Source organism: Martes martes (assembly GCF_963455335.1).
Source record: "Martes martes genome assembly, chromosome: 4".
Classification (NCBI taxonomy): domain Eukaryota; kingdom Metazoa; phylum Chordata; class Mammalia; order Carnivora; family Mustelidae; genus Martes; species Martes martes.
In genome coordinates this window covers 156,774,670-156,800,221 of record NC_137891.1, presented here as the reverse complement: position 1 = coordinate 156,800,221, position 25,552 = coordinate 156,774,670, and the positions used below count along the sequence as shown (strand labels likewise).

Here is a 25,552-nt window from a genome sequence, read left to right as displayed (position 1 = left end):
CCACAGGCTTGCCCTCCCCGCTGGCCTGACTGGCAAGCAGGAAGGTAATGGCCCCTTGTGTTGTGGAGTTGCCCTGGGTTACAGGCACTCCTGTCTGGTTTCCACCTACCAGTCCTGGCTCTGGCTTAACCTGGAAGTGTTACTACTGTGAGCAGGTGCTGAGTGTGGGGTCCTGAGTCATCTGGGGAGAGGGGATAATGGGGGTCTAGACCCCAGGGCATACTACTACCACAAGGACGACTGAGGGGACAGATATAGAGACGGGCTCCAGGGCTCTTGAGCCGCTGTCCAGTTCTCCCCTCGTGAAGGCTGGCTCTTCAGTTGTGAGCAAGTTACAGAAGCCTGGGACGTGGGGAGACCTTGAGGCTGCACGGGTGGCTGCTGAGGAATCAGGATCTGGGCCCACAGGAAGGAGAACGTCATGGCTCTTTCGTCTCCCCGTCAGCCTCAACAAGGACAAATATTTCCGCTCCCTGTGCAGAGCTGGGGTGGGGCTTGGATGACTTCCTCAGCTCAGGGCTGTGTGCAGGGGGAGGGGAGGCCATCAGCCCCGCTGGTGGGAGCCGACCTGACGCAACAGTGGTGCAACAGTGGTGACTGGACTTGGCCAGGAACCAGCGCCCAGCCTCCTGACCCCTGCTGACCCAAGTGCCCTGGGGCTTGTCCCTGGCTGGCCACACCTCTTGGGTGCCCAGAGAGCCACCCCCTCACCGGGGTTGCATTTTAGGGATGCCAGAGGCCATGACGCCTCTGTCAGAGCTGACACCATCTCACCTGACCTCCCTCTGGAAGGGACAGCACTGTCTTCTCTCAGACAAGCCAGTCTGGGCCCTGAAAACTCCATGGGGGTGAGGAATTTCCCTGTTCAGGGGGGTTCCCCAGGCCTGGCTAACCAGATCCTGACCCTGTGTGCCTGTGGGGGGCAAGGGTGGGAGGGGCAGGGAGTTTGAACTCTGAACCCAAGACAGGCTGGGGCCTGAGTGCTGAGACCCTCCACTAAGCTTCTGGCCCCCTTCTGAGGGCTAAAGTTTTTCCCTGGCCCTGTGGGAGATGGGCGGAGCCTCTTAAGCCAGGCTCCAGTTTCCGTGGAAACCCACAGGCTTCCCACCCACTGCTGCCTGGGCAGGCTCCCAGCTGGGGCCTCATCCGCTGCCAGCCTCTCCCCAGTCCAGTCTGCTCCACCTCAGCCTCTCTTGTTCCCCTCTCTGAGTCCCCATCCCCTAGCCCAGCCTCCGGCCTCTTCCACTGGCCTCTGATGCCTTCTTAAGGAACCCGGGCCTCTCCTGCCCCATCCCTAAACTTTAGCTTCTCAGCAAACAGGCTTCCCAAGCTCCTGCCCCTCCCTCTCAGGCCTTTCTAGTCTCCACACCAGCTGCCAGGCCTGGCCAGGCCTCCTGCTCCTTCCCACCTACCACCTCCCACAGACCAAGAGACAACAGGCCTCCTATTCTACCCGCTTACCTCCCTGTCCCCCACCCCCATGGAGACCCCAGGACTGGTTGTGCACGGGGAGGCTGCGCCCTTCTCCACAGCACTCCGAAGCCTTCTCAACAATCCCCAATACAGGTGAGGGGGTGGGCCCTGTCTGTGGGTTTTCCCTAACTGACTTTGCTGGGCCCCATGACACTGAGGAAGCCTTGGGTATAAAGAGGTGGGGAAGACGACCCTCCTCCCTGGTGAACTCAGTCTGGGGAAGTCAAGTGTGGAGAACGACTACAGGTCACTCAGAGTCCATGATGTCCTGAGAGCCAGAGGTGGGGGTGGGGGGCAGGCAGTGGGAGCTGGAGCCCAGAGCAGCTGTGTGACTTCAGGCAAAGGCCTTCCTTTTTTGGCTCTTGAGCTCCTGGCAGAGAAGAGCCCTTTGACCCCTGGATCCTGAGAGATGGGATGTAACTTGAGTTCCTCCCTGGGAGGCAGAGGAGCAGATGACCCTGTTCTGGGAACTGGGGATTCACAAGAGGAACAAAACTCAAGGGTCTGAGTGAGCCAGAGTCTCAGACAGGAAGTAGTTCAAGGGTGCTGCCTAGGGCTCACTGCCCAGGATGCTCGTGGTGTCTGAAACCAGGGATAAAATACGGGGGCAGGGCTAGAATGTAGCTTTCTGTCCCCACTGCCTGAGAGCTGGGCTCCTCCTTAAGGGTTGGTGACTCCCATAACCCCACTACTTTGGGGATTGCAGTCTGATCTGAGTAGTGGGAACCCCTGGCCTTGGACCTGGGACTAGGAGGCTCCAGAAGCTCAAGCTTCATTTCCTGCCTCCTACCCCCATGCTGTTGGGAGGCCCAGAGGCTGGGGCCGGAAGTGATTGTGAAGATGGAAAATGTGGTCTGGTCTCATGATGGTGTATCGCTGCCATATCTGTCAGCAGCCTGTGCGTTCTGCAGCCCCGTTCCCAACCCCCTCCTGCCTAGAGGAGGCTGAAAAAAGCTGAGTTTGCAGTCTGTGGAGGAGGAGCCAAGAAGTTTCCTTTACCTCAAGACTCAGGCTGGGGAGGAGAGGGGCACGTGGGATCAATCTTGCATCAACCTTGGTGCCTCCTCAGTGATCAGGCATCACCACCTCCTCCAAGACCTGAGGGTCTGGGATTACTATCCCATTTCACGGATGAGAAACCTGAGATTCCGAGGTATAAAGTCACCTGCCTGAGGCACCAGAGGGTGGAACTGGGACTAGAATCCAGGAATATGTATCTCAGACCTTTGGCTGGAAGGACTAAGACCTGTCCCTTACAGGACAGAAAAGGAAATGAAGGCCCAGAGTGGGCAAAGGCAGAGCCCAAGAGTTGCACCCAAGACTCCGGCCTCTTTTCCCCCGGTTCTCTCCTCCCCTTTCCCACAGTGATGTGTGCTTTGTGGTCGGTCAAGAGCGGCAGGAGGTGTTCGCCCACCGATGCTTGCTGGCCTGTAGATGCAACTTCTTCCAACGACTTCTGGGCCCAAAGCTGGGCCCTGGGATGCCCAGCCCCGTGGTGCTAAGCTCCGTGCCAGCGGATGCCTTCCTGGCAGTGCTGGAGTTCCTGTACGCCAACAGTGTCAGGCTGCACCGCCACTCGGTGAGCCCACTGGGCGGAGGTCTGGGTGAGAGAGGGAGGGGGGTGCTGCGGGGGAGGGGCAGGAGAAACTCTCTTCCACTCCCCCGACCACCCACTCTGCAGGTGCTGGAGGTGCTGACAGCGGCTGTGGAATATGGGCTGGAGGAACTACGAGAGGTGGGTTTATATGAAGGGCCCCTGTCTTATTTCTCTTTCCTTTTATGGGCTCTGTTCACACCATGCCTCATGCACACTCTGGCCTGGAGAGGCATATGTACTGACACAGAAGTATGGACGGCTCTGTGTAAACAGGCATTTACGTGTGCCTGTGTGCAAAAGGATACATGTGTGTTGTGTGTGTGCTGTGGGGACTTATGGGGTGTTTATTGCTGATGCCGTAGATGCCAGGATAAGTCAGCCTTGATCCTTGTTCTTCAGAGAGAGAGAGACACATGAAAACCCTTAACCCAGGGGTATATGAAGGGTGATAGATGAGGGTATACGGTGTCGAGACTCTACAGAGGGTATCTCCAGTCTTGTCAAAAGAAGGGAAGACTTCTTGGGGTTGAAACATTTGTGTTAGATCAGGTAGAACAGATAGGAGTTTGCTCAGAGGGGAAGTAGAAAGGTGGCATTCTTGTCACCAAGGCACAAAAGGAGTGAGCCATTTAGTCAGCTGGACCAAGAGTGGGAGAGGAGGAGAGAGAGGAGGAGAGAGACAGATGAGATTGGAAGGGTACCAGGTGCTAGATCACTGCAGAACCTTTAAGAATTTGGGCTTTTTTTTTTTTACCCAGAGGGCATGGAGATTCACTGGAGGTTTCGGGTAAGGGAGTGAAGATTTGGAGCTAAGGGGAGAAGTGATTGGGAGAGATGGGAAGGGCTCCCCAGTCCAGCAGGGATAAGTGGCTGTGGAAGCCCAGGAGAGAGGTTCATGACTTTGAGAGAAGTGGAACTGGCATGACCCAGCACTTTTCTGGATGTAAGGGTGAAAGGGACAGGTCATGGACAAAATTCAAATTTCTGGTTAAAACAAAAGAGTCTTTGAGTCAGGAGGGGTACAAGTGGAAGACAGTAAGTGTCCTCAGAGAAAAGGAGAGTGGATTTTCACATGGCTTTCATCTAGTCCGATTATTGTGGAATGTGCTAGAAGGTAGACTGCAGGACACAAGGTAGACAGCTAGTCTCTAGTCCCTTCAGGCTTGCCAAGTCTCAGCCCCTGGTGATTCCTTGCCTCCCCTAGTCTGGGAGGTCAGGATGGGTTTGAGGCTGCTTAGTTGTCTGGGTGGCTCACTGCTTCTGGAATGGGGTTCCGGGCTTGGAGCAGAGACACCTGGCACAACCCACTTTCATTTCTATTCCCAGCTGTGCCTGGAGTTTGTGGTGAAGGTGCTGGATGTGGAGCTGGTTTGTGAGGCCTTGCAGGTGGGTGTTGCTGGACCGGCTTGTAGGTGGGTGTCAGCGTGAAGGGGTGCACTACTAACCCTTCATTCTGTTCCCAGGTTGCCGTAACCTTTGGCCTGGGACCGCTGCAGGAGCGCTGCATAGCCTTCATAGAGGCCCACACCCAGGTACCTCTCCCCATCTGCATACTCCCAAACCCTCACCCGTCATTCTGCTCCTCGCTGACCCATTCGTGGACCCACAGGAGGCGCTCCGGACCCGCGGCTTCTTGGAGCTGTCGGCGCCCGCGTTGCTGCCCCTGCTGCGCAGCGACAAGCTCTGTGTAGACGAAGCTGAGCTCGTCCTGGCTGCCCGGAGCTGGGCGCGCGTGGGCGCGGTGAGCCGGGCCTGCAGGGACCCCGCGGTGGGGATGCGGAAGGAGGCTTGGCAGGCGGGTGGCGGCGCGGGGCCCCCGCCTGTCCGGGCTTAGGGCTGGCGTTCGCAGGCCGTGCTGGAGCGGCCTGTGGCCGAGGTGGCGGCCCCGGTGGTGCGGGAGCTGAGATTGGCCTTATTGGCCCCGGCGGAGCTGAGCGCCCTGGAAGAGCAGAACCAGCGGGAGCCGCTCATCCCGGTGCGGACGCGGGGAACCAAACGCAGATCAGCCGGGGGGATGGGGGAGTGGGAAGAGAAGAGCGGGGATTGGGGGGGGTTGCAGCCCAGGGTCTGCGGGGCGAAGGGGTACTGCCGGACTCCGCAGTGACCGGCCTTCCCTGCAGGTGGAGCAGATCGTGGAGGCCTGGAAGTGCCACGCTCTGAGGAGAGGGGATGCGGCCCGGGGCGCCCCGTGCCGCCGCCGGAGGGGAACTCTGCCACGGGAGCATCACTGCTTTCTGGACCTGTCCTTTAAGTGACCAAGGCCGCGATTTGCGAGGACCTCTGGGCCTGTTCCAAACTACAGCTCCCGATATGCCTGGCTCTCAGAAGGGGCTTCCGCCCCCAGCATGCCCTGCGAGCCGGGAGCTGGAGGAACCGCGATCCATCCCGCGCCGCGCCCTGTGGGTGGGATTAAGGGGGAGGGAAAGAGGGGAGGGGCGTGGCTGGGGCGTGGCGTGGCGGGGCCCCAAAGCGATTTCCTTTGCGCTCTTACCCTGTCTCTTCAGCGCCTCTGGCCACGTGGGCCTGGCGCCTTTACCTTTATGAGCCCCACATGTGTTCAGCTCAGCTCCCTCTTTATTCCAGACCTAGCTCTTGGCGATCTCTCCCCAAACGCCGGACAGACACTTCAGACTCGGTTTGAAACTGAGCTGCCTTCTCATCTTTCCCAAGTTCTGCCCCCGTCGTGTTTCTCATCTACGTCAGTGTCTAAACCAGAAACCTGCCTTGCCTTATTCCTCCTCACATCTGCCTCCCTTGGCTTCCACCTTCTCAGAGACTGAAGGGTAGCAGAATGTGCCAACCCACAATAGGCCTCTTTGGTTTAAGGATTATTTTAAACTATTTTGAGAAACAGCTGAAGCTCCGGAAACAGTAGAAATTGCCCTTTTGTAAGGGAAATTTATATTTAAAAAGGAAATCTCCATTTGTAAGGGTGTCTCATTCTCTGTACCAGAAAAAAAAGGATGGTGAACTCACAGGAGGATTTTGGTAGAGAAGGCACCCACTGGAATCAGCTGAACAAACCTTATCTTTTTTTTTTTTTTTTAAGGTTTTATTTATTTGACAGAGATCACAAGTAGGCAGAGAGGCAGGCAGAGAGGGGGAGGGGGAAGCAGGCTCCCTGCTGAGCAGAGATCCGGATCCGGGAGCCACATGCAAGAGGCTTGAGATGGTGACCTGAGCCAAAGGCAGAGGCTTAACCCACTGAGCCACCCAGGCGCCCCAACAAACCTTATCTTGTTTACTGTGCTTTTCCAGGTGGCTTCCCCAGAACTGTCCTCCCTACACACTTTTCTTTCCTCCTTAGCTTAGGATGGTTTTTAGCAGGTTTTTAGGCCACCTCAGGGAGTAACTCGTTTTTCCCTGGGTATCTTCCATGTACACATGAGGTATACATGTTAATAAACATATTTTTCTCTTGTTAATCTGTCTCTTATTACAAGGGTCTCAGCCAAGAGCTCAGAGAATAAAAGGAAAGTTGTTTTTCCTCTGCTAGATCTTTCCAGTTGGTTCAGTTCTCTTGCTTTAGTTCACCCAGTCCTATCTATGTCAGAATGAATGCAACAAGCTCTGAAAGTCTTCCTGCCTCACTCCAGCTCCACAGCCTCTGTGCCTGCCAGGCGCCTTTTCCCGCCAACCATTTCCCCCACTAAAGCCAGACTTACTTAAGATTATCAGCTCTACTTCCCTTTTTAAGCCACTCAACATCCCCATTGCTCTGAGGACAAAATACACTCTATTTCACTCTTGGGACACTCAGAATTACTAGTGGTAACTCTTCTCTCAACTACCATCTTTGCATTAAATCACTGGTTCTGAAGGCAGTAGTCCTCTGGCTGTGCACTCACTCTCTTAGTTACTGAAGACCATGCTACCTCTCATTCATTACACATTTTGTCTTCCTGAAGATCTGAATCTTTCTGAAGAAAGATCCCCTGGCCTGGAGTGGTGCCTTATTCATTTCTTGTTCTGCAGTCCCTGTCACATTCACATAATCGGTGCTCTGTAAATGCTCAGTGATGACTTTATTTTCTTATTTAAATGCTATTTTAGTCCCTGAAGAATTTAAAAGAGCTGTAAAACAAGACACTATCAATCTGGGGCACCTGGGTGGCTCAGTGGGTTAAAGCCTCTGCCTTTGGCTCAGGTCTTGCGATAGATCCCCACATCTGGCTCTTTGCTCAGCAGGGAGCCTGCTTCCTCCTCTCTCTGCCTGCCTCTCTGCCTACTTGTGATCGCTGTCTGTCAAATAAATAAATAAAATCTAAAAAAAAAAAAAAAGACACTATCAATCTAAAATGAGGGACAGTTAATTAGAAGAAAATATGGTTAAACTTCTGTCTCCAGGATTTTATACAAAAATACGTTGAGCATGAATAAAAGATAGTTATTTGGCATTCTCTCTCAAGACTGAAAATGTGGTTATTCATAGTACCACTTCACGACAGCATTGTTTGGGTAATGAGAATTGAAAACAAACTAGATGTCTTGGTTTAACCTAGAACACCGATTAACTATGGTATATTCTTACTGTGATGTAGAAAGGTATATGTGATCTTTGAAAAAAAGCTCAGTGCTTACCAGGTAGAGCAGGATTCCTTTTGCCAAAAAAAAGGTAGTGCAGGGGAGGAAGAAGTTTTCGTTGCCCCTCTTAGGGTCCCTGGTTAGGTCTGGAAATCAACCTGACAAAGATAGATTAACAGGAGAAAAGCATATAAATTTATTTAAGATGTTTCCTTTTTAAAATTAATTAATTATTTATTTACATAATCTCTACCCCCAATGTGGGACTTATACAACTCCAAGATCAATTAAGAGTCACATACTGGGGCGCCTGGGTGGCTCAGTCTGCCTTCGGCTCAGGTCATGATCCCAGGGTCCTGGGATCAAGCCCCGCATCAGGCTCCCTGCCAAATGGGGCTCCCTGCTAGGTGGGAGGCCTGCTTCTCCCTCTCCCACTCCCCTGTTTGTGTTCCCTCTCCCTGTCTCTGTCAAATAAATAAATAAAATCTTAAAAAAAAAAAAGAGAGAGTCGCATACTCCTCTGCGACTGAACTAGCTGGACACCCCAATATAAATTTTAGTAATATGGGAGTCTTCATAAGGAAATGAAGATCAGCGGCTCCTGGGTAGCTCAGTCGGTTAGGTTAAGTGGCTCAGGTCAGGATCCTGGGGTCCTGGGATCCAGCCTCACCTCAAGCTCCCCCCGGCTTGTGCTTGCGCTCTCTCTCTGACAAATAAGTAAATAAAATCTTTTAAAAAAAAGGAAATGAAGGCCGGAAGGAATGGTTAAACCTCAGTATTTTTATGCTAGGTTTGATGAAGAGTGGATAGTCATGAAGGAATATGATGGTTTAAAGTTGTTGTTGTTGTTTTGACAGATCACAAGTAGGCAGAGAGGCAAGCAGAGAGAGAGGAGGAAGCAGACTCCCTGCTGAGCAGAGAGCCAGATGCGGGTCTCAATTCCAGGACCCTGAGATCATGACTTGAGCTGAAGGCAGAGGCTTTAACCCACTGAGCCACCCAGGCACCCCAGGAATATGATGGTTTAAAGAGTATGCGGTGGGGCGCCTGAGTGGCTCAGTTGGTTAAGCATCTGCCTCGGGCTCAGGTCATGATCCTCGGATGGAGCCCTCCCTTGGGCTCGTTTGTTTATGGGGAAGCCTGCTTCGGCCTCTCCCTCTGCCCCTCCCCAGGTTGCATGTGCACGTGGCTCTCTCTCTCTCTCTCAAATAAAATCTTAAAAAAAAAAAAAAAAAGAGTATAAGGCAAGTGTAGTAAACTGGGGGAAACTTAGCAAGGCCTGTTTGTTTGGATTCTTCTCGGAGCCCCTTTGACTTTGGAGATAAGGATGATTCCTTGCCTCGAGTATAGGAGGGTAGGGCTCACTTGAGGGTTTAATGACCCATTTCTAGGGAGAAGGGAGGGTGTGGGTAAGGTAGGATGGGGAGGTGAGAGTAACTTTCGTGGTTTCTCAAATTGCTTAAAATATCCAATATGGTAAGATACTGTATTTTGTCCTGAACCCCATCAGTAGCACAGTGATTAAGAGTATGTCTCTTCTGGAGCTCAGCTGCCTGGGTTTGAATCCTAATTCCACCACTTTGGGGCTTTGTGACTTGAATGAGGGTATGTAACCTTTCTATGCCTCAGTTTCCTTATTTATAAAATGGAGCTAATAACAGAATCTATTTAGTAGGGTTCTTAGGAAGCTTGATTTTGTTAAGTGCTGAGAACTGTAGTGGAACAGTTTATGTATTGTATATATGCTTAGAAAAGAAATACATTCATTTGTCTCACAAATATTGAGTGCTTATGTGAGAGGCACTGATTTAGGGTCATTGAATCCATCAGAGAACAAGGCAGGTAAAGTCCCTGCCCCACAGAGCTTACATTGTAGGAGAAACAGACGCAGACAAGCAAGTTAAAGTATGATATAATTTCAGCGAGTAGTTTGTACTCTGAAGAAATATAAAACAGGCTAAAAGGATAAATAGTCATGTGGTGGGACTGGGCCTGTTTTATGGGGGGTGGTGAAGGGGTACTTCTGAGATAACACTGGACTGGAGACCTTAAAGAGGAAAGGTGTAAAGCACGTGTCCTGGGGAAGACTTTGGAGGGGTTTATGCAGGAGAGTGGAGTGTGATCAGCTTTACATTAAAACAATTTCTATGTGGGGGTTTCTGGGTGGCTCAGTAGGTTAAGCATCCGACTGGTAATTTCAGCTAAGGTCAAGATCTCATGGGTCCAGAGATGGGGCAGTGTGGAGCTCAGCAGGGGGTCTGCTTGGGATTCTCTCTCTCTCCCCCTGCCTGTCTCCCTACTTGCAGGGTACACTCTCTCAAATAAATCTTTTTTTTTTTTTTTTAAAGGATTTTATTTATTTGGTAGAGAGAGGTCACAAGTAGGCAGAGAGGCAGGCAGAGAGAAGGAAGCGGGCTCCCCGCCAAGCAGAGAGCCCGATGTGGGACTCGATCCCGGGACCCTGAGACCATGACCTGAGCCGAAGGCAGAGGCTCAACCCACTGAGCCACCCAGGCGCCCCTCAATAAATCTTTTTAAAAAGTAACACTTAAAAACCCCCAATTTCTCTGAGTATTGTTGTGCGGAAGTTTGGGACAAAGGGATAGGAGGGGTGGGGTGTAGTCCAAGGAGAAGAGTTGGGGAGGGGTTTTTTGCATGAATCCGTCAAGAGCTCTTCTAGGATCAGGGTGAAGTAGGTAAAATGTAGCTGCATGAAGCATTTGAATATAGTCATCAATGGGACCTACTGATGGCTGTAAATTTGTAGACCGTCACCAGCTATGAGATGGTGTCCACTTAAAGCCAGAAAATCAAATGAGCTTGGGCAAGAAGATGCAGATAGGTGGGCGGAGCTGGGTCTAAAATCTGAGGACACATTTGGTGCCTAGCCCTATCCATCCTCTCATAATGCTTCTGTATGGCACTTATCACTAAGATTGTAAGTTACTTATCTCGATTATATTACTTACCCATTTTTTTCCCAGTGCTTGGTGCACTGGAAAAATTAAGTAAATTAGACCCCTTCCTTATAGTAAGGAATCTGCTATCTTCAGCATGAAAAACCGTCCTAGAGTAAGAGTTGGATATGAAAGTTCAGCATGAAAAAAGTCATACCAGACTGCTGCGGAAACAACTATGGAGTCTGATGGGAGATGGGACTGTGCTTCCCCCTTGCTGTTGTATCTCAAGGCAAAAATATTGGGAAGAGGGGCACCTGGGTGGCTCAGTTGTTAAGCATCTGCCTTTGGCTGGTGTCCTGATCTCACCGTCCCCATATTGGACTCCCTGCTCTGTAGGAAGCCTGCTTCTCCCTCTCTCTCAATAAAATCTTAAAAAAAAAAAAAAAAAAAAAAAGCAGTAAGAGACAGATGAATTATTTAAAAAAAGACTTTTTACTCTTTTCTGGTCCTAACCCTCCCATGGAATAAGTAAATTTGAGTAACCTACACTAATGAGATAGTAAATAGAACTGTAAAAAAATAGTAAGAAAACCTACACCTATCTAAGACAAGACATTGATCACATCATTAACAAGTAAGTACCACAAAAAGAACCTCCTATTTCTGTGCAAAGAATAACTACACCATCAAAAGCCACATACACATACACCTCTATTTTTGCAGACTGAAAAAGTAAGCCTCACTAAGTGAGACCTCAAAAAATTGAGTGAAAACTCAGAATCGTTTCTCTCCACGGAAATCTTTAGTAAAAGGCGAAAGATTTATGCGATTTGAAGAGAAACCAGAGCATACATTTCTTTCTCTATTGGAACCTCCTAGAACAAGACAGCTCTTAGCACAGTTATGGTTGTTCAGTGGCTGCACGGTTCGTGCTCCCTGCCTGGAATTTGTATGCATCGTGTATTTCTAACAGGCAGTATGTCCTGAAACGGTGCACAAGTCTCCGTGGGGCTAGAACTCAAGCATCGTGGAACTGTCTTTTCGTGGTGCACCATGGGTATGCAAATCAAGGCGGCTCCGGGCTGGTGGGAGACACCAGCTGTCGCGGCGGGGAGGCACCAGGGGGACCCCCGGGCGGTAGCTCTTCCTCTTTTCTCTGTGGTCTGCACGGGAACTCGCGCCCCGTTTGCCCAGAGAGATAAGGGTGCTTCCCGCTGGTGCTGACCGGTGTCAAGCCTTATACCGAGGCTGGGGCCATTTGCCCCAATTGTTTAGGTGCTTATCATTGCATACCCACAGGGACACCCTACACCTCCCCCAACTCCCGCTCCTCCCAGCACCCCCTCACCCCCCCCCCCCCCGCCCCACATCCAGTGCTGGGGCAGAACCGGAAACGGTAAAGCAACGACATTCAGGCCCTCTGTGGAGGCACATCACTACCCCTCCTGCAAGAGATGGCATCCAATTTATTTATTAAAAGATGGTTCCACCAAGGAGGAAAAGTGTTCTTAGCAGAAGGAACCGCCTATGTGAAATTATAGGAGATGCACACTGAAAGTAATTCAGCCTGTCTAGGGTGTAGTGTGTCTGAATGAGGGTGGGATTCTGGCTAGGCACTGTCTAGGAGAGAGTTGGAGTGATGGCAGAGGCTGGAGCAAGCTGCACCTGGAAAGGGCTTGGATTTCATCTTGTCTGCGATGGGGAGCCATGGAAGAGTACTGAGTTGTGTGACGTGCCACGCGGGGGGTGGGGGTGGGGCTACCCTGAGCAAAACTTTCCAGAGCAAAAATTTTCAGCACAGCTAATATCTATACAAACTACAGAACTAGAAAGGACTTATGAGATACCAGGTTATTTCTTACATAAGTGATTTCACTGAAAATCCCGAGGGGGAAAAAAATCACACCCTACAGGATGGGCTCTAATCTTCCCATCTCAGATGAAGACACGGAAACACAGTGATGGTAGCTAGCTTTTCTAGGCCGCTGTGCTTGTAAGTGGCATGGCAGGCTGACATATTTTATATTATTCGAGCTCAATGAGCTCTCCTACTCCACCCAAAGGCCCCTCCATAGTGACCCAAACAGACCAGACTGAAATCCAGCCACCACCCCTTGCGCAGGCTGGATGCACCCCCTACTTTAGGTTCAAAGCCAACTATTCACTCCTTTTAAATCTTTTCTTTTCTTTTCTTTCTTTCTTTTTTTTTTTACAAAATTTTAAAAAAGATTTTATTTATTTATTTGACAGACAGAGATCACAAGTAGGCAGGGAGATAGGCAGAGAGAGAGGAGAAAGCAGGCTCTCCGCAGAGCAGAGAGCCCGAGGCGGCGCTTGATCCCAGAACCCTGGGATCACGACCCGAGCCGAAGGCAGAGGCTTTAACCCACTGAGCCACCCAGGCGCCCCTCCTTTTAGATCTTTTTAGACATTTTAGTGTTTGGGTTTTTTTTTTTTTAAGATTTTATTTATTTATTTATTTGTCAGAGAGAGAGAAAGAGAGAGCACGAGCAGGCAGAGTGGCAGGCAGAGGCAGAGAGAGAAGCAAGCTCTTCGCTGAGCAGGGAGCCTGATGAGGAACTCGATCCTGGGATCATGACCTGAGTCATGAGTGGAAGGCAGCAGCTCAACCGACTGAGCCACCTGGGCTTCCTGCATTTTAGTGTTTTTTTAAAAAGGTTTTATTTGACACAGAGAGAGGGAGAGCACACGCACAAGCAAGGGGAGCGGCAGAAGCAGGCTCCCCACTGAGCAGGGAGCCCGATGCAGGAACTAGATCCCAGGACTCAAGGACTGTGACCTGAGCTGAAGGCAGACGCTTAACCCACTGAGCCACCCAGGTGCCCCTGGGCATTTTAGTGTTGATTCAACTGCTGTAGTTTTGTTTATGCATTTAACTAATTAATTTCGCATTTAGTTGGAATGTGATTTTCTGGCCTTTAGCCTGGTGGTGGGATATGAGAAGGCAGTGCTCTTAAGGTGGGGTTGTTCCTGGTGAGGGGCTGGCTGGAACCCAGGCTGGATCTTTGTGTCTCTCAAGACCGAGCCCTGGAATAGTTGGGGAAGGGCCATAAAAGGCCTCCCCCATCTCCTAGGGTAAGGTGCTCGATTCTAGCCCTGGGGCGTGGCCAGAATCTTCTAAGCCTCTGTACGATGGGGCTATGTGACATCACAGCACCAACAGCTTAAATACAGCACCTCATCGGCAGCTAGCAGAATCTGTTTCTGGACAGTTCCTCTACTCTGTCTCCTGGCTGTCTGGCCAGAGGTGCCTCTGGGGCACCAGACTGCTGACTTGCAGAGGCCTCTTGCCTTAGGTTTAGACATAAAGCTCCTGAAACATCTCCCGAGACCCTGCTGTTCCCACCTCTGCATCAGCTGACTCCTCTCCCTACTGCCTTCCTCTTCACCTTCCACCTCCGCCCGCGCCCCGCACGCCCGCTGAACCAGCCGGGTGGGCACTGCGCCGGAGAGGTGTGCGGGGCTGGACCCGGCTGGCCTGAAAGCCACACCATAGAGTTTGACATCAAAAACCTTTGTATCTTTTCGCACACTGAGCACTTAACCCAGGTCCTATTGCCAATTATATGACCAGCGTGCGTTTGCTGATCATCATTACTTGCCAGGTGAATAAATGGACCCAAATTATGTTACAAAAATTTAGCACCTGCGGCCTTTCCCTCCCAGGATTAGAGTAGCCCCAGGAACTCAGACTATGAAACCCCTATACTTGCAAACTCCCGTTTGTTCAAAAGAAAAGCGCCGAAGCCTTTTGAGAGGAGTTCATATAGAATATATTTCACTCTTTAAAAATAAAACTTTCAGCGTAGCTAACATCTATACAAACTACAAAAATAAACATCTTCATATAAATAATTTATGTGGTAGGATGTGGGCAGCTGCCAAGCATGGGGGGCCCAGGCCTCGCAAAGGGTGCTAGAGGACCCCTCCGTCTTGATCTGCTAGGGGCCAGTAGCACAGGGATGTGGGGGTGGGGGGAGAAGAGGGCCTGACGGCAGCCTGAATTGCTGGCCTCTCCCCGCATCCGGACAGGCGCCCACACACACAGCCCAGTGTCGAGACTGCTCTGAGCCCAGAGGCTGCTGGTTTCGTATGATAGCAGGGAGGTCCATGACCGCTAGGGCAGGGGAGGGGATGCGAGAGACAGCAGCAGCGGGGTTCTCCAGGCAGCTGTCCTGCATTCAGTAAACTCCCCTGCTGCATTGTTTCCCAGTGACCTCATGTGGCCCAAGCAGGGTCTCCTTGCTTCAGGCACTCTTTCATCCAGTGGCTGGATATGGTCCCCTAGAACTGAGGTTGCTGGAGCCGCTGGCAGCTGGTGTGGCAACAGGGGACCAAGTGGGCTCATCAGAGGCTGGATGGATGTAGGCACCAGGCAGTGGGGGTGGGTGGAGGGCCACTGTCATGGAGGTAGTCACTCTGGCAAAGCTCTGGGGCAGGGTGGAGGACAACCCCCAGCTGAGCCCTCCTTCCCGTGAAGCTGGGGGGCTGAGGACCTCTGGACTCTCCTTGTACATCTGTACCACCTGGGGGAGACATCGGTCCTGGTGAGCCCAGGGGTCCCAGGATGTCAGTCCCCTACAGTATCTCCCTGGTGCATCACCAGGATTGTTGGGAAGCTGTGGCCCTTGTTGGCTTCTAGAAGGATATAAGAGCCGACAAGGGACAGGATGTGAAGGTCTAGGACAAACCCTGCACCTTGCTCTGGACCCTAAACGCTAAGGTGGGTCCCATGAAGAAGCCAGGAAAGCTGAGGGGCAGGGACATGGTGTTTGGGCAAAGGGAGAGGCTGCCGGCCTCAGCTGACCTGATGGGGAGGGTCCCTGTGAATTGAGTCCTGTCTTGGGCCACTGAGATTTTCTTCCTGGCTCTGACTCTTCCCTTGCTTGTCCCACCCCAACCCCTGGGCTGGGAGCAGGGGGAGGGTATGGTCACCTCTGGTGGGGGGCCCAGGATGGAGAGCAGCACGGGCAGCAGCACGAGCCCATGGAGGAGGCCCAGGAGTGTGAGCACTGTTAGCACCACGAAAAAGTACCTGCGTGGGGCAGGTGGTCAGCCTGGGTAGCCCCTATGGCCAACGCAGGCAGGCTGCACCTCCCCGCCCCAGCCCTCCCCTACCTTATGATGAAGTCAAAGTTGGAACCAGCAAGCATGAGCAAACCCAGCAACGTGGAGACGGCCCCATCGGTCACTGGAGCCAAGGTGTGCTCTAGGGCACAGGCAGCCCGCAGGTTCCGGCTCCCCTGGGTGGTCAGGAAGCCCTGTGGGGACAGACAGGCCCTGTAGCTGCTCCTTGGCCAGCCATGCCCCCAACTTCTCATCTGTCCCCAGGGCTCGCAGGTCAGGTAAACTGAGCTTCGAACTGTCCAGGAAGTATGCCTGAGTCTGTTTAGGGAACACTGTACACATCTACGGTGAGACACAGTGAGAAGTCTAGAAGAGTTGCCAAACAAAGCCTGTCACCTGTTTTTGTAAATAAAGCTTAGCTGAAATGCAGCCACACTCATCCACGTACATATTATTGTTTGCGGCTGCTTCGGGGCTACAGTACAATGGAAGGATCCCAAGTGACACTCTGTGACCTGCCCGCCTAAGATATTTACTGTCTGGCTCTTTACACAAAAAGTCTGCTGATCCCGGTCCAGAAGTCCAGCAGGATGGACACCAAAGTGCTCACAGTTACTTGTTGGGATGGGATTTCAGAGGATTTCTAATTCTTCCTTTGTACTTCTCTGCACGCTGGCTTTCCCCACCTCCAAGGAGTATCTATCGTTCTTGTAAGGAGAAGAACAGGGCTCTTATGGAGGGAAAAGGAAGGGAGCACTTTGCGGGGTCCAGCCAGGTTTGGGCCGGTGCTGCCAGCAGGTCTGGGGCCCCCGCCCCCCTCCCACTCTCCTGAGCCAGAGAACACCGAGCTGTGGGAGGGGCCGAGACTCTCCGTCTCAGCCTCTGTACCCATGTTGCCATCCAGCTACCATCCCACTTCTCTAATCCCTTCACAGTAAAACCATCCAAAAAATTACTGGTTCCCATTTTCTCAACTTATATTCTGTCCCCATTTTGGTCAAGGCTTTGTCCCCTCCTCTCTGCTGAAATTTGTTCATGTGTTTATTGTTTATCTCTACACTAAAGGATATAAGCTCCTTGAAGGCAAAGCCTGTCTGTGGGCAGCTGGTAGCTCAGTCTGTTGGGCCACTGCCTTCGCTTGGGTCATGATCCCAAGGTCCTGGGATCAAGCCCCACATGGGGCTCCCTGCTCTGTGAGGAGCCTGCTTCTCCCTCTCCCTTTGCCTGCCACTCCCCCTGCTTGTGCTTTCTATCTCGGTCAAATAAATAAATAAAATCGTAAAAAAAAACAAAAACAAAAACAAAAAAAAACCCAGCCTGCCTGGATTGCTATTATATCCCCAATTCTTTTTGTTAAGTTTGTTTATTTAAGCAATCTCTATACCCAAGGTGGGGCTCGAACTCATGTCCCCGAGATCAAGAGTCACACGCTCTACCAACTGAGCCAGCCAGGTGCCCCTATATCCCCAATTCTTTTTCGAGGGGGGGTGCCCGAACAGGGACTTGAAACCAATTCTTAAATAGTGACTAGCACATAGTGGGAGCTTGATAAATATTTGTTGACCACTGAATCAGCGGGTCCACCCCTCCCCCAGTGCCTGTGCTCACCAGAGCCACGTGGACTGTGAACTCAACACCAATGCCTACAGAGGCCACAAGGATCACCACGGGGATGGCACTCAGTTTGATGCCCAGGAAACCCATGATGCCAAAGAGCTCCACAGTCATCATCGCCAGGACCAGTACCTGGGGAAGGCAGGGCTCACCCAGGGCTCCAGGGTGAAGGGATGACGGGCAGGGCGGGGCAGGGGCGGGGAGCCAGGGGTGTCTGTGGCCTCAGCCCCACGAGGACTCACTATGAGGCCCGCCGTCCAGGGGTTGAGCAGCAGCAGGGCGCAGACGAGGAACGTGCATACCAGCAGGATGCAGACAGCCAGCAGGAAGGAGCGCCGCAGGCCCAGATACTGCTCCCAGAAGAGGAAGGGGGAGCCGCTGGGGTAGGCGCGCACCCCGGCCCGGCCTGCCTCGGCGCACGCTGCCCGGGCCCCCTCGATGGCCTCCACGAAGTCCGCGGTCTTCTGGAGGCCACGCAGTAGGAAGGGGAACTGGGCAAATTCCAGGGGCTGGGCTGCCGGGACTGCAGACGGTAGGGGGTGGCAGGGAAGGGAGGTGCTGTGAGCAGGGGGAGCAGTGGGTAGGGCCTGTGTGGACCCAGGCTGAGGCTCTTGCTGGGCTCCCCCCCTCCACCCCTCTTCCCCGGGACTCACTGCGGAGGTTCTCCCCGGTGGTGTCATACTTGTCGTGCAGCCACTCGGGAGGTGGGGGGTAGAAGTTGGCCTGCGAGGCCGCCAGGCCCAGCGGGTCACTGCTTACCCACATGGTCAGCCCCACATAGAAGAGCTCCGGTGGAATCAGCCCATCCTTATCCACTAACTTCCTTGTGGTCAGCTGCAGAGGCAGAGAGGGCTGATGGTCTGGGCCCACGAGGCCTAGGGCCGCTCTTTGCGTCCCAACCCTTCCGGCCCCCCTTCCAACCTGGCTGAAATCCAGGGGCTCCTGGGCATCCCCGGTCTGGATGAGAAGCTTGTAGGCCAGTGCCCCATCCTCAGAGCCGTTGCGGCACGAGTGGCGGCTAATGCGCCCGGAAGCCCAGTCCTGGTCAAAGGCAGCCTGGATTCCTGAGGGCGGACGAGGGAGGGGCGTCAGGCTGTGGCCACAGGGGCTCGGGCCTGCAGCAGCCCTCCCGGCCGTCCGCCTTGCCTCTCACCCTGCAGCCAGTTCCGGTAATAGTGCAGCCAGGTGCGGGGCGCCCGGGCGGCTGGGGGGGGCAGCACGGCCTTGAGAGAGCTGAAGCGCTGGTGCAGATCAAAGAGGGCGCGTTGGGAGTGGGCGTAGTCAAAGCCACCCTGTGTCACCAGGGCCACCTCGTACAGGGAGAAGTACCTGAGCTGGGCGCTCAGGAAGGCATGCTCCTTGGTGCCCCGAGGCACCACATCCGTCAGGGCCAGCCCGTCCTGCACCAGCGTGGCTCCGTAGAGGCTCAGGCCCAGGAGACCCCCAAAGAGTGCCAGCACCACAGCCTGTGGGGAACGGCAGCTAAGCTGGAGGCCCACGGAGGCTCAGGCGGGGGGTTGGCTCTCGGCCCTTCTTGGGGCTCAGATGCACCGAAGCCCCGGCCCTGGCTCACCCCGCCTTCTCCAGGCCTAGGGTCTCACCTTGCTGTGCGACTGGAGCAGCAAGGGTGCGAACTGATATCGGGCGAAATGGGCAAGGTTCCAGCGGGCACAGGGCAGGGAGCTGCAGGCTGCCTTTTGCCTGGGCCCCTCTTCTTGGCCTAGGAGGTCCCGCGTGGACCCTCCCGGGCTGAAGAGCTCAGAGCCCAGCGGGTCAGAAGGTGGGGGCACCAAGTGGGCACGGGGTGGCAGGATGGTGACCACATGCTGGCTGCTGGCTTCACAGTGGGCGAAGGCTTGAACTGTGGCCGTCAGGTGGGCAATGCCCACAGGGACCGTCCTGTCCCCGAGTTCCTGGGGCAGGATCTGGATCACCCGAGCTGAGCAGGGGCTGGAGGAGGCAGAGAATGGGGATGACAGGTCTGTGGGAATGCTGGTGAGACGGGACGGGACGGGGCCACGGAGGTGAGGGCTGATGGGGTGGGAGACGTGGGGACAGTACCTAGAGAAGCAGCAGAGCACATCAAGGCGCTGGCAGTGGCGCCGGTGCAGGTCCAGGCTGAGGACCGCCGGGAAGACAAGCATCACAGCTGCAAAGTTGCAGCCGACCACTATGGCCGCCTGGGGGACAGACAGGAGGGACACAAAGGCTGGATGAAGCAGGCCCCTGGGTTCATGCTCGCATGGAACCTAGGACCTTTCCTGAGGCCTCACCTGCAAGGAGAAGGCCCGCAGTGCAGGGATGGGAACGAGGGCGGCCATGAAGAAGGCAACCATGTGGTTGATGGATGTGAGTGTGACGCTGGTCCCCGTGCGCTGCAGACACTCGCCTGTGCGCTCCTGCCAGGACAGGGGAGGAGCCATGGGTCCTCAAGGCAGAGCGAAGAGGAGGCTTGGGAGCTTGGGATGGAGGAGGGGGGACAGTAACCACACGGAGCTCACACTTACAGAGTGCCACACACACGTCACATACACTGTTCATACCACACACGCGTCACACACACTGTTCTAACTGTTCAGCCGGAGTTCTCACCAGTCCTCACAACACTCTCACAGCACAAGCACTATTGTCATCCCTGTTTACAGATGCGGAAACTGAGGCATAGACAGGTTGATTACCAGCCTAAGTTTACCTAAGCCAAGAAGCTTTTTTTTTTTTTTTTTAAGATTTATTTGAGGGGCACCTGGGTGGCTCAGTGGGTTAAGCTTCTGCCTTTGGGTCAGGTCATGATCCCAGGGTCCTGGGATCGAGCCCCACATCAGGCTCTCTGCTCAGCAGGGAGCCTGTCTGCCTGCCTCTCTGCCTACTTGTGATCTCTCTCTCTCTGTGTCAAATAAATAAATAAAATCTTAAAAAAAAAAAGATTTATTTGAGAGAACGAGAGTGTGAGTGAGCATGAGCAGGGGGAAGGGCAGAGAGAAGGAGAAGGAGAGAGTCTCAAGCAGGGTCCCCACAGAGCACAGAGCCCAACACAGGGCTGGATCCCAGGGCCCTGAGATCATGACCTGAGCCGAAAATCGAGTTGGATGCTTAGCCAACTGAGCCACCCAGGTGTCCCAGCCAAGAGGCTCTTACCCTATGCTGAGCTGCTTCAGACCAGCCTGGGCTGGCGGATGAGGCCTCACCTGCAGAGGGGTGCCAGGGGGAGCCTTTGTGAAGGCATGTGCCAACAGGAATATGTCATCCACACCGATGCCCAGTGCCAAGAAGGGCAGCACCTGGAGGGGCACAGGGGCGGGTAGCTGGAGGAACTGAGTAGCCTGGACAGAGACAACCAACGCCTCCCCACACCTGTGTGGGAGTCCTTTTATACCTGGGTAGTGGCAGCATTGAAGGTGATGCCGAGCAGGGCGCAGAGCCCAAGGCCCGAGGCCACTGCCAGGGCTACCAGCAGCACCCCTGCAAGGCCCACTGCACCCTGGGACTGGGCACAGTCCCAGCGCAGCATTGTCACACAGGCATAGGCTAGCTGTGGGGAGAGAAGTCACAGGCTTGGACGGCAGCTCCCTGGGCAGGGGGAGGGGGACCACCGGGTGGAAGTTGGGGCGAGGTGCCAGGAGCGGGACCCACCATGAGCAGATAGCCTCCCACCACGCGGGCAGCACTGACTTCAGAGAAAGCATGCAGGATGTCATCCAGAGTGGTGGAGGAGAAGGCGTGGATCTGCTGGGATGAATTCTGAGGCAGGGCCTCCTGAGCCAGCTGGGAGGACAGGGCGGAGGTGAGGGGGAGGGGAGAAGAGCGTAGCCTCAGGGCTCACCACCCCCCACCGCCCACCCCCCGGCCCAGCTCCACACGCACCTGCACGAAGCGCCGCTGCCAGGCCTGCAGCACGGTGCCCGCCTGCTCCTCGCTCCAGCCGATGTCGTGCGTCTGGTAGTCGCCTCGGAAGTGCTCGTATAGCTGGCGGGGACTCATGAGCAGGAAGGTGCTCTGCAGGGCCTCTGCCCTGGCGGGGTTGGGGGGTGGTAGTGGAGGAGAGTCAGGGGTCAGAGTGGGCTGGAGCACCCAGCAGGGGGGCTGAATGGGGGTGGGGGTTCTGCTGGAGCTGCTTGGAATCAGAGCGTGGATTCCCCCGCCTGGTAACCCCTTGCCAGCCCCCAGGGAGGCCTTACCTCAGCAGCTGTCCTTGGGGGTCTCTGGCGATGCCCCCCAGCAGCAATTCCTCCTGCCAGTGCATGAACTTGTGGGAAAAGCCGTGGCAGCCCCCACTCAGCTCCTGAGCCACCTTGGGAGCCTAGAGGGGGACAGGAGAGGCCTTGGTTGGGTAACTGGGGGCCCCTGGGCTCGTACCTCCAGGAACATGCCCGCCATGGGGCTCTGTCACCTGCAGTGGAGATAACTATTCTCCAGAGCCTCTCGCCCCCCCTGAAAGTGAACAGCTATTGTCCTGCAGAGAGGAGCCCACTAGAGGAAGCAGAGGCCTGGAAATAGGCTTCTGGGAAGAGCTGGAGTAACTCTGGTGGGTTTTGGGAAAAGGTTAACATTCACAGGGCTACAGACACTCAGGAAACTAGGTATGACACTTGTGCTTAGCTGGTTTGCTCTCAGTTTCTCTGTACAAGTCTGTTTGGATAAAGTCCAGTGTCTTTGGCCTTAGAAAAGCACAAAGGGGTTCATATATCACCTGAGGGTTCCTTTTTTTTTTTTTTTAAGATTTTATTTATTTATTTGACAGAGATCACAAGCAGGCAGAGAGGCAGGCAGAGAGAGAGGGGGGGAAGCAGGCTCCCTGCTGATATGGGGCTGGATCCCAGGACCCTGAGATCATGACCTGAGCTGAAGGCAGAGGCTTAACCCACCGAGCCACCCAGGCGCCCCGCGTGAGGGTTCCTTAGGAGAACTGAATGGGAAAGGGAGAGCCTAGGTATCTGGCGCAGTGAGGGCAGGGTGACAATGTCCAGGAAATGGAAGGCAGAGCACAGAGCACAGTTTGCTCCCTTCCAGAAGAGAGGAACATCTGAGGAGGGGAAAGAGGAGGAAAATAGCCTTTCCCCAGCTGGCACACCTGCACCCACCTGCTTGCTGTGATGGTTAGGGGCACTAGGTGGGCAGTGGAGGTCGTCAGGGTGCAGACAGGGCCGCCCCACATAGGCCTGGCCCACCTGTGCCTTGTCTAGCAGCTCCCGGAAGCCCTCAAGGGAGGCAAAGGGGCCCAGTTCCTCCAGCAGCTGCTCTGGGTCCAGGTTGGTCCATTGGATGTCAGGGCGGCCGCTGAGGGGAGAGCCCGTGGTTGGTGAGGGTAAAGGATCAATTCCCACCCTCCAAAAGGCTGCTGGGGACCCCTGCTGTCTCCCATTCTCCTCCTAGCGGCTCATGCATCTGCCCCCCATAGGAAGGGTCTGCAGTGCTCAGCTTCCCAGAACTCCCAGGCTACACCAGCCCACCAGGTGGCTGCCCTGAGATGGACATGAGGACGGACAGAACTTAACACAAGGAAAAGGCCCAGAAAAGCCCCACCGAGTCCCTTCCCAAGCTGGCTAACTTTGACTCTAACACATAACCGGTGGACACCTGCCTCTAACAGGTTTTCTTTCCTGTCTGCGGCAACAGCTTAGCCCCTACCTAGCTAACTCTCCCGGGCAAGGTCGTTTTCTGGGGATCTTTTTTCCCTCTTTGTTCTGTTTTGTCTAAATTAGACAAGTCTTCCTTTCCTTCAGAGGCCAGGAGACGGGGGATGTGGAGAGACCCATGGGGCAGCCTGTGTTCAGGCCCGAGCCTCACAGGTGGTTTGGGCCCTTGGTACGGTTTCGAGCATCCTCTGTCCTCCCAGCCTCTCTTCTGCAGGGCAAGTCCCGAGCTCGCTGAAGCAGGGCACTCACGGCAAGTAGGCAGAGCCCCCTTGGAGTTTGGCTCCTTCCCAGAAGCAGTCGAGGGGGGTGAGGATCACGCACGGAAACAGCTTCTCAATCATCTGCCATGGACACCCCAGGCCACATCAGTCCCTGGGCTCCTTTCTCCACAGTCTCTGCAGGATGCCCTCTGTAACCCCCCACCTCCCAAATCTTAACTTCCCTGTCTCTCACAGCCCTCCCCTACTTGCAGAAAAGGTTCCCCCAGACCCAAGCTCAAAGAACAGCTCTAGACACTCACCCGCTCAATCATTCCATTTTCAATTAGGGGAATTCCTGACTTGTAGCAGATTTTGTTCAAGTCCCAGGACCTGAAATGGCCAGGGCACAAGAGATCAGCAGAAGAGGGGAATTCCCACGCCAGCCCGGCCGCACATGCCTCACTCCCAGCTGCTCAGGGACTCAGCCAGACTCACTTTCCATAGAGTGATACTTGCACTTTACTGGCGGTGAGGGCTGCCTGGAGGTGGAGATCCAGTGCCTCAGGTGTGAGGACATTCTCCCCTTCCTGCCGTGGGGTCTGTATCAGCATCTGGGAGGTGTAGGCAGCCTCCTCCCCCAGCTTCTCCTTGGTGTAATGCAACTCTTGGCTCACCCGGCTGCCCACTGCCAGAGCATAGAGAGAAAGCAGGGGGAAGAGAGCCTCGGTGGATCAGAGCTCTGGGGGTGTGGGACCCTAGTCGGCTGAGGCTTCCCAGGACAGGGAGGAGGAGTGGTCTGAGAGGAGCCCCAGTTTTTTTCCTTGATGGTCATGCTGACTCCCCAAGCTCCTGGCGCTCTGCTTAGAATCTGGAGCTTGGTGTGGAAGTGAGAGACCTCAGTTGGATGGCCTTGTGGAATTCTTGTGTGGTCTAAGATTTCCCCATGAACCAGGTTGGCTCGGTGTGGGGCAAACTATTTTGGAATGAGAGGTCAGTATGAGTTGGGGCAGGGCTGGGGTTAGGGAGGTATTCCGGTAAGGGATCCCTCACTTAGCCCCTCTGTGCTCTGCTGAGGAAGACAAGGAGGGACAAAGGGGATCAACAGGGGGACAGCCACTGGGAGGGTCTCTTCAAAGAACAGACCTAGTGCTATGGCTGGTTCCCAGGTCAGCTTGTCTCAGGCAGTGCTTTCTAGAAATACATCTTTTTGCAAATTGTTATGCTAAGAGGGCAGGGATAGGAGCAGCTGGTCTTAATGGGCCTGTGGTGGCAGAGATGAGGGGGACGATCAGACTGCCTTCAGTGTGATGGGGTCAACACACTGCTTCTCCTCATGTAGGAAGTACCCGGGATCACCTGGCAGAGGTGACATGGGGACCATCGTGGGCCAAGGGGAAGAAAAGTTCCAGATCCCAGATCTCACTGTCCAGGCAACAGGAGGCCCAGAGCGAGGCCTGCCTCGGTCTCCTTGAGGCACCCCTCAAGTCCTGCATTGTGATGACCACAGAGTCATGCTCTGTAACTGGGGCCTGGGGGGTGGGTGGGCAGGGGTGCTGTGAGGGGATATGGCCTGACTGGGGTTTGGAGGAGGGCAAGGGCCAAACCACCGCTGAGGCTTTACGGCCTTGGTCTGGTCTCAGGCTCAGTTCTGCTGCCACCTGTCTGGGGCCTCTTCCTGTTGGGTCCCTGTCACCTCTGGGGCCCATACGTACACCTTCTGTGAGACTCCAGCCCCACCTGTGATTGTCGTGCTCCCCAGTCTCTTTTTCAAACCCATATAATCACCTCACTCTTGAGAGCCGCACACCCTGCACACAAACTTACCCATAAGCTCACACCTCCCCACTCAAACCACTTTCCTGGCCCTCCCTCACAGATACGGTCTCCCAAAGCCATGCTGGGCACATGCCCTATTTTCTTCCTTCTCTGACTCCCCACTCCTCCCCCAAGCCTGGACTACAGTGTTTATTTCACAAGGTTTAGGCCAGAGCTGCCACAAGGAGGGACCGGAGGGGACAAAAAAAATCTCCTCATAGTAAGTGACCTTGCTGAGGGGAGAGGCACACAGGAGAAGGAAGGAACCAGAAAGAGCTATCAAGAAAGCAAGAAAGGGGAGCCTGGTTGGCTCAGTTGGTTAAGCGTCTGCCTTCGGCTCAGGTCATGATCCTGGGGTCCTAGGATGGAGCCCTGCATTGGGCTCCCTGCTGAGCAGGAAGCCTGCTCCCCCCCCCCCCGCCCACCACTTGTGTTCCCTCTCTCGCTGTGTCTCTCTCTGTCAAAGAATTAAGTAAAATCTTTAAAAACAAACAAACAAAGAAAGCAAAAGAAAGAAACACTGAAAATATAAAGTATAACGTCAAAGAAAATAGAGAATACTCAGAAAAAATGAGGCAAAGAAAAAAGTAAACCTTGGCTGACAACAATGATGGTGACAGATGTGAGGACAGATGAACTGGGATGTGCTGTGTGGCCAGGGAGAGACAGTGGGTGTAAGGGAGAGCCTGAAGGCTCTGGACACATCTG

At 54.1% G+C, this 25,552-nt stretch overlaps 2 protein-coding genes across 4 annotated transcripts; one reads left to right on the top strand and one right to left on the bottom strand.

Annotated features, from left to right (window-relative positions):
* The first annotated feature begins 738 nt into the window (after nucleotides 1-738).
* On the top strand, nucleotides 739-7,222 carry BTBD19 (BTB domain containing 19). 3 transcript variants are annotated; one of them, XM_080802770.1, is made up of 8 exons: nucleotides 739-848; nucleotides 2,839-3,052; nucleotides 3,155-3,208; nucleotides 4,397-4,456; nucleotides 4,534-4,602; nucleotides 4,680-4,811; nucleotides 4,920-5,045; nucleotides 5,191-7,222. In XM_080802770.1, exons 1-8 carry the CDS (start codon nucleotides 742-744, stop codon nucleotides 5,323-5,325), a joined length of 897 nt encoding a protein of 298 aa, XP_080658896.1. In that variant the 5' UTR covers nucleotides 739-741; the 3' UTR covers nucleotides 5,326-7,222. The 3 variants fall into 3 exon arrangements, with proteins under 3 accessions (XP_080658896.1, XP_080658897.1, XP_080658895.1); XM_080802771.1 differs by lacking the exon at nucleotides 739-848 and adding an exon at nucleotides 1,378-1,566; XM_080802769.1 differs by lacking the exon at nucleotides 739-848 and adding an exon at nucleotides 1,378-1,566 and having other exon boundaries at nucleotides 2,839-3,208.
* A 7,046-nt stretch (nucleotides 7,223-14,268) lies between these two features.
* PTCH2 (patched 2) lies at nucleotides 14,269-21,189 on the bottom strand. Its single transcript, XM_080802772.1, is given in 15 exon segments — nucleotides 14,269-15,041; nucleotides 15,451-15,550; nucleotides 15,634-15,776; nucleotides 17,191-17,328; nucleotides 17,439-17,719; nucleotides 17,850-18,030; nucleotides 18,118-18,260; nucleotides 18,350-18,662; nucleotides 18,798-19,146; nucleotides 19,258-19,376; nucleotides 19,470-19,595; nucleotides 20,382-20,474; nucleotides 20,570-20,733; nucleotides 20,736-21,012; nucleotides 21,016-21,189. Coding segments are annotated over 15 exon segments (2,853 nt in total). The 5' UTR covers nucleotides 21,175-21,189; the 3' UTR covers nucleotides 14,269-14,774.
* Nucleotides 21,190-25,552: the final 4,363 nt, after the last annotated feature.

Bases quoted from the DNA above. Each gene is read 5' to 3' on its own strand.
- BTBD19 (XM_080802769.1), top strand. From the start codon at position 1,481: ATGGAGACCCCAGGACTGGTTGTGCACGGGGAGGCTGCGCCCTTCTCC. The intron at 1,567-2,838 runs GTGAGGGGGTGG...CCTTTCCCACAG, and splicing joins CTCAACAATCCCCAATACAG to TGATGTGTGCTTTGTGGTCG. The intron at 4,603-4,679 runs GTACCTCTCCCC...GTGGACCCACAG, and splicing joins TCATAGAGGCCCACACCCAG to GAGGCGCTCCGGACCCGCGG.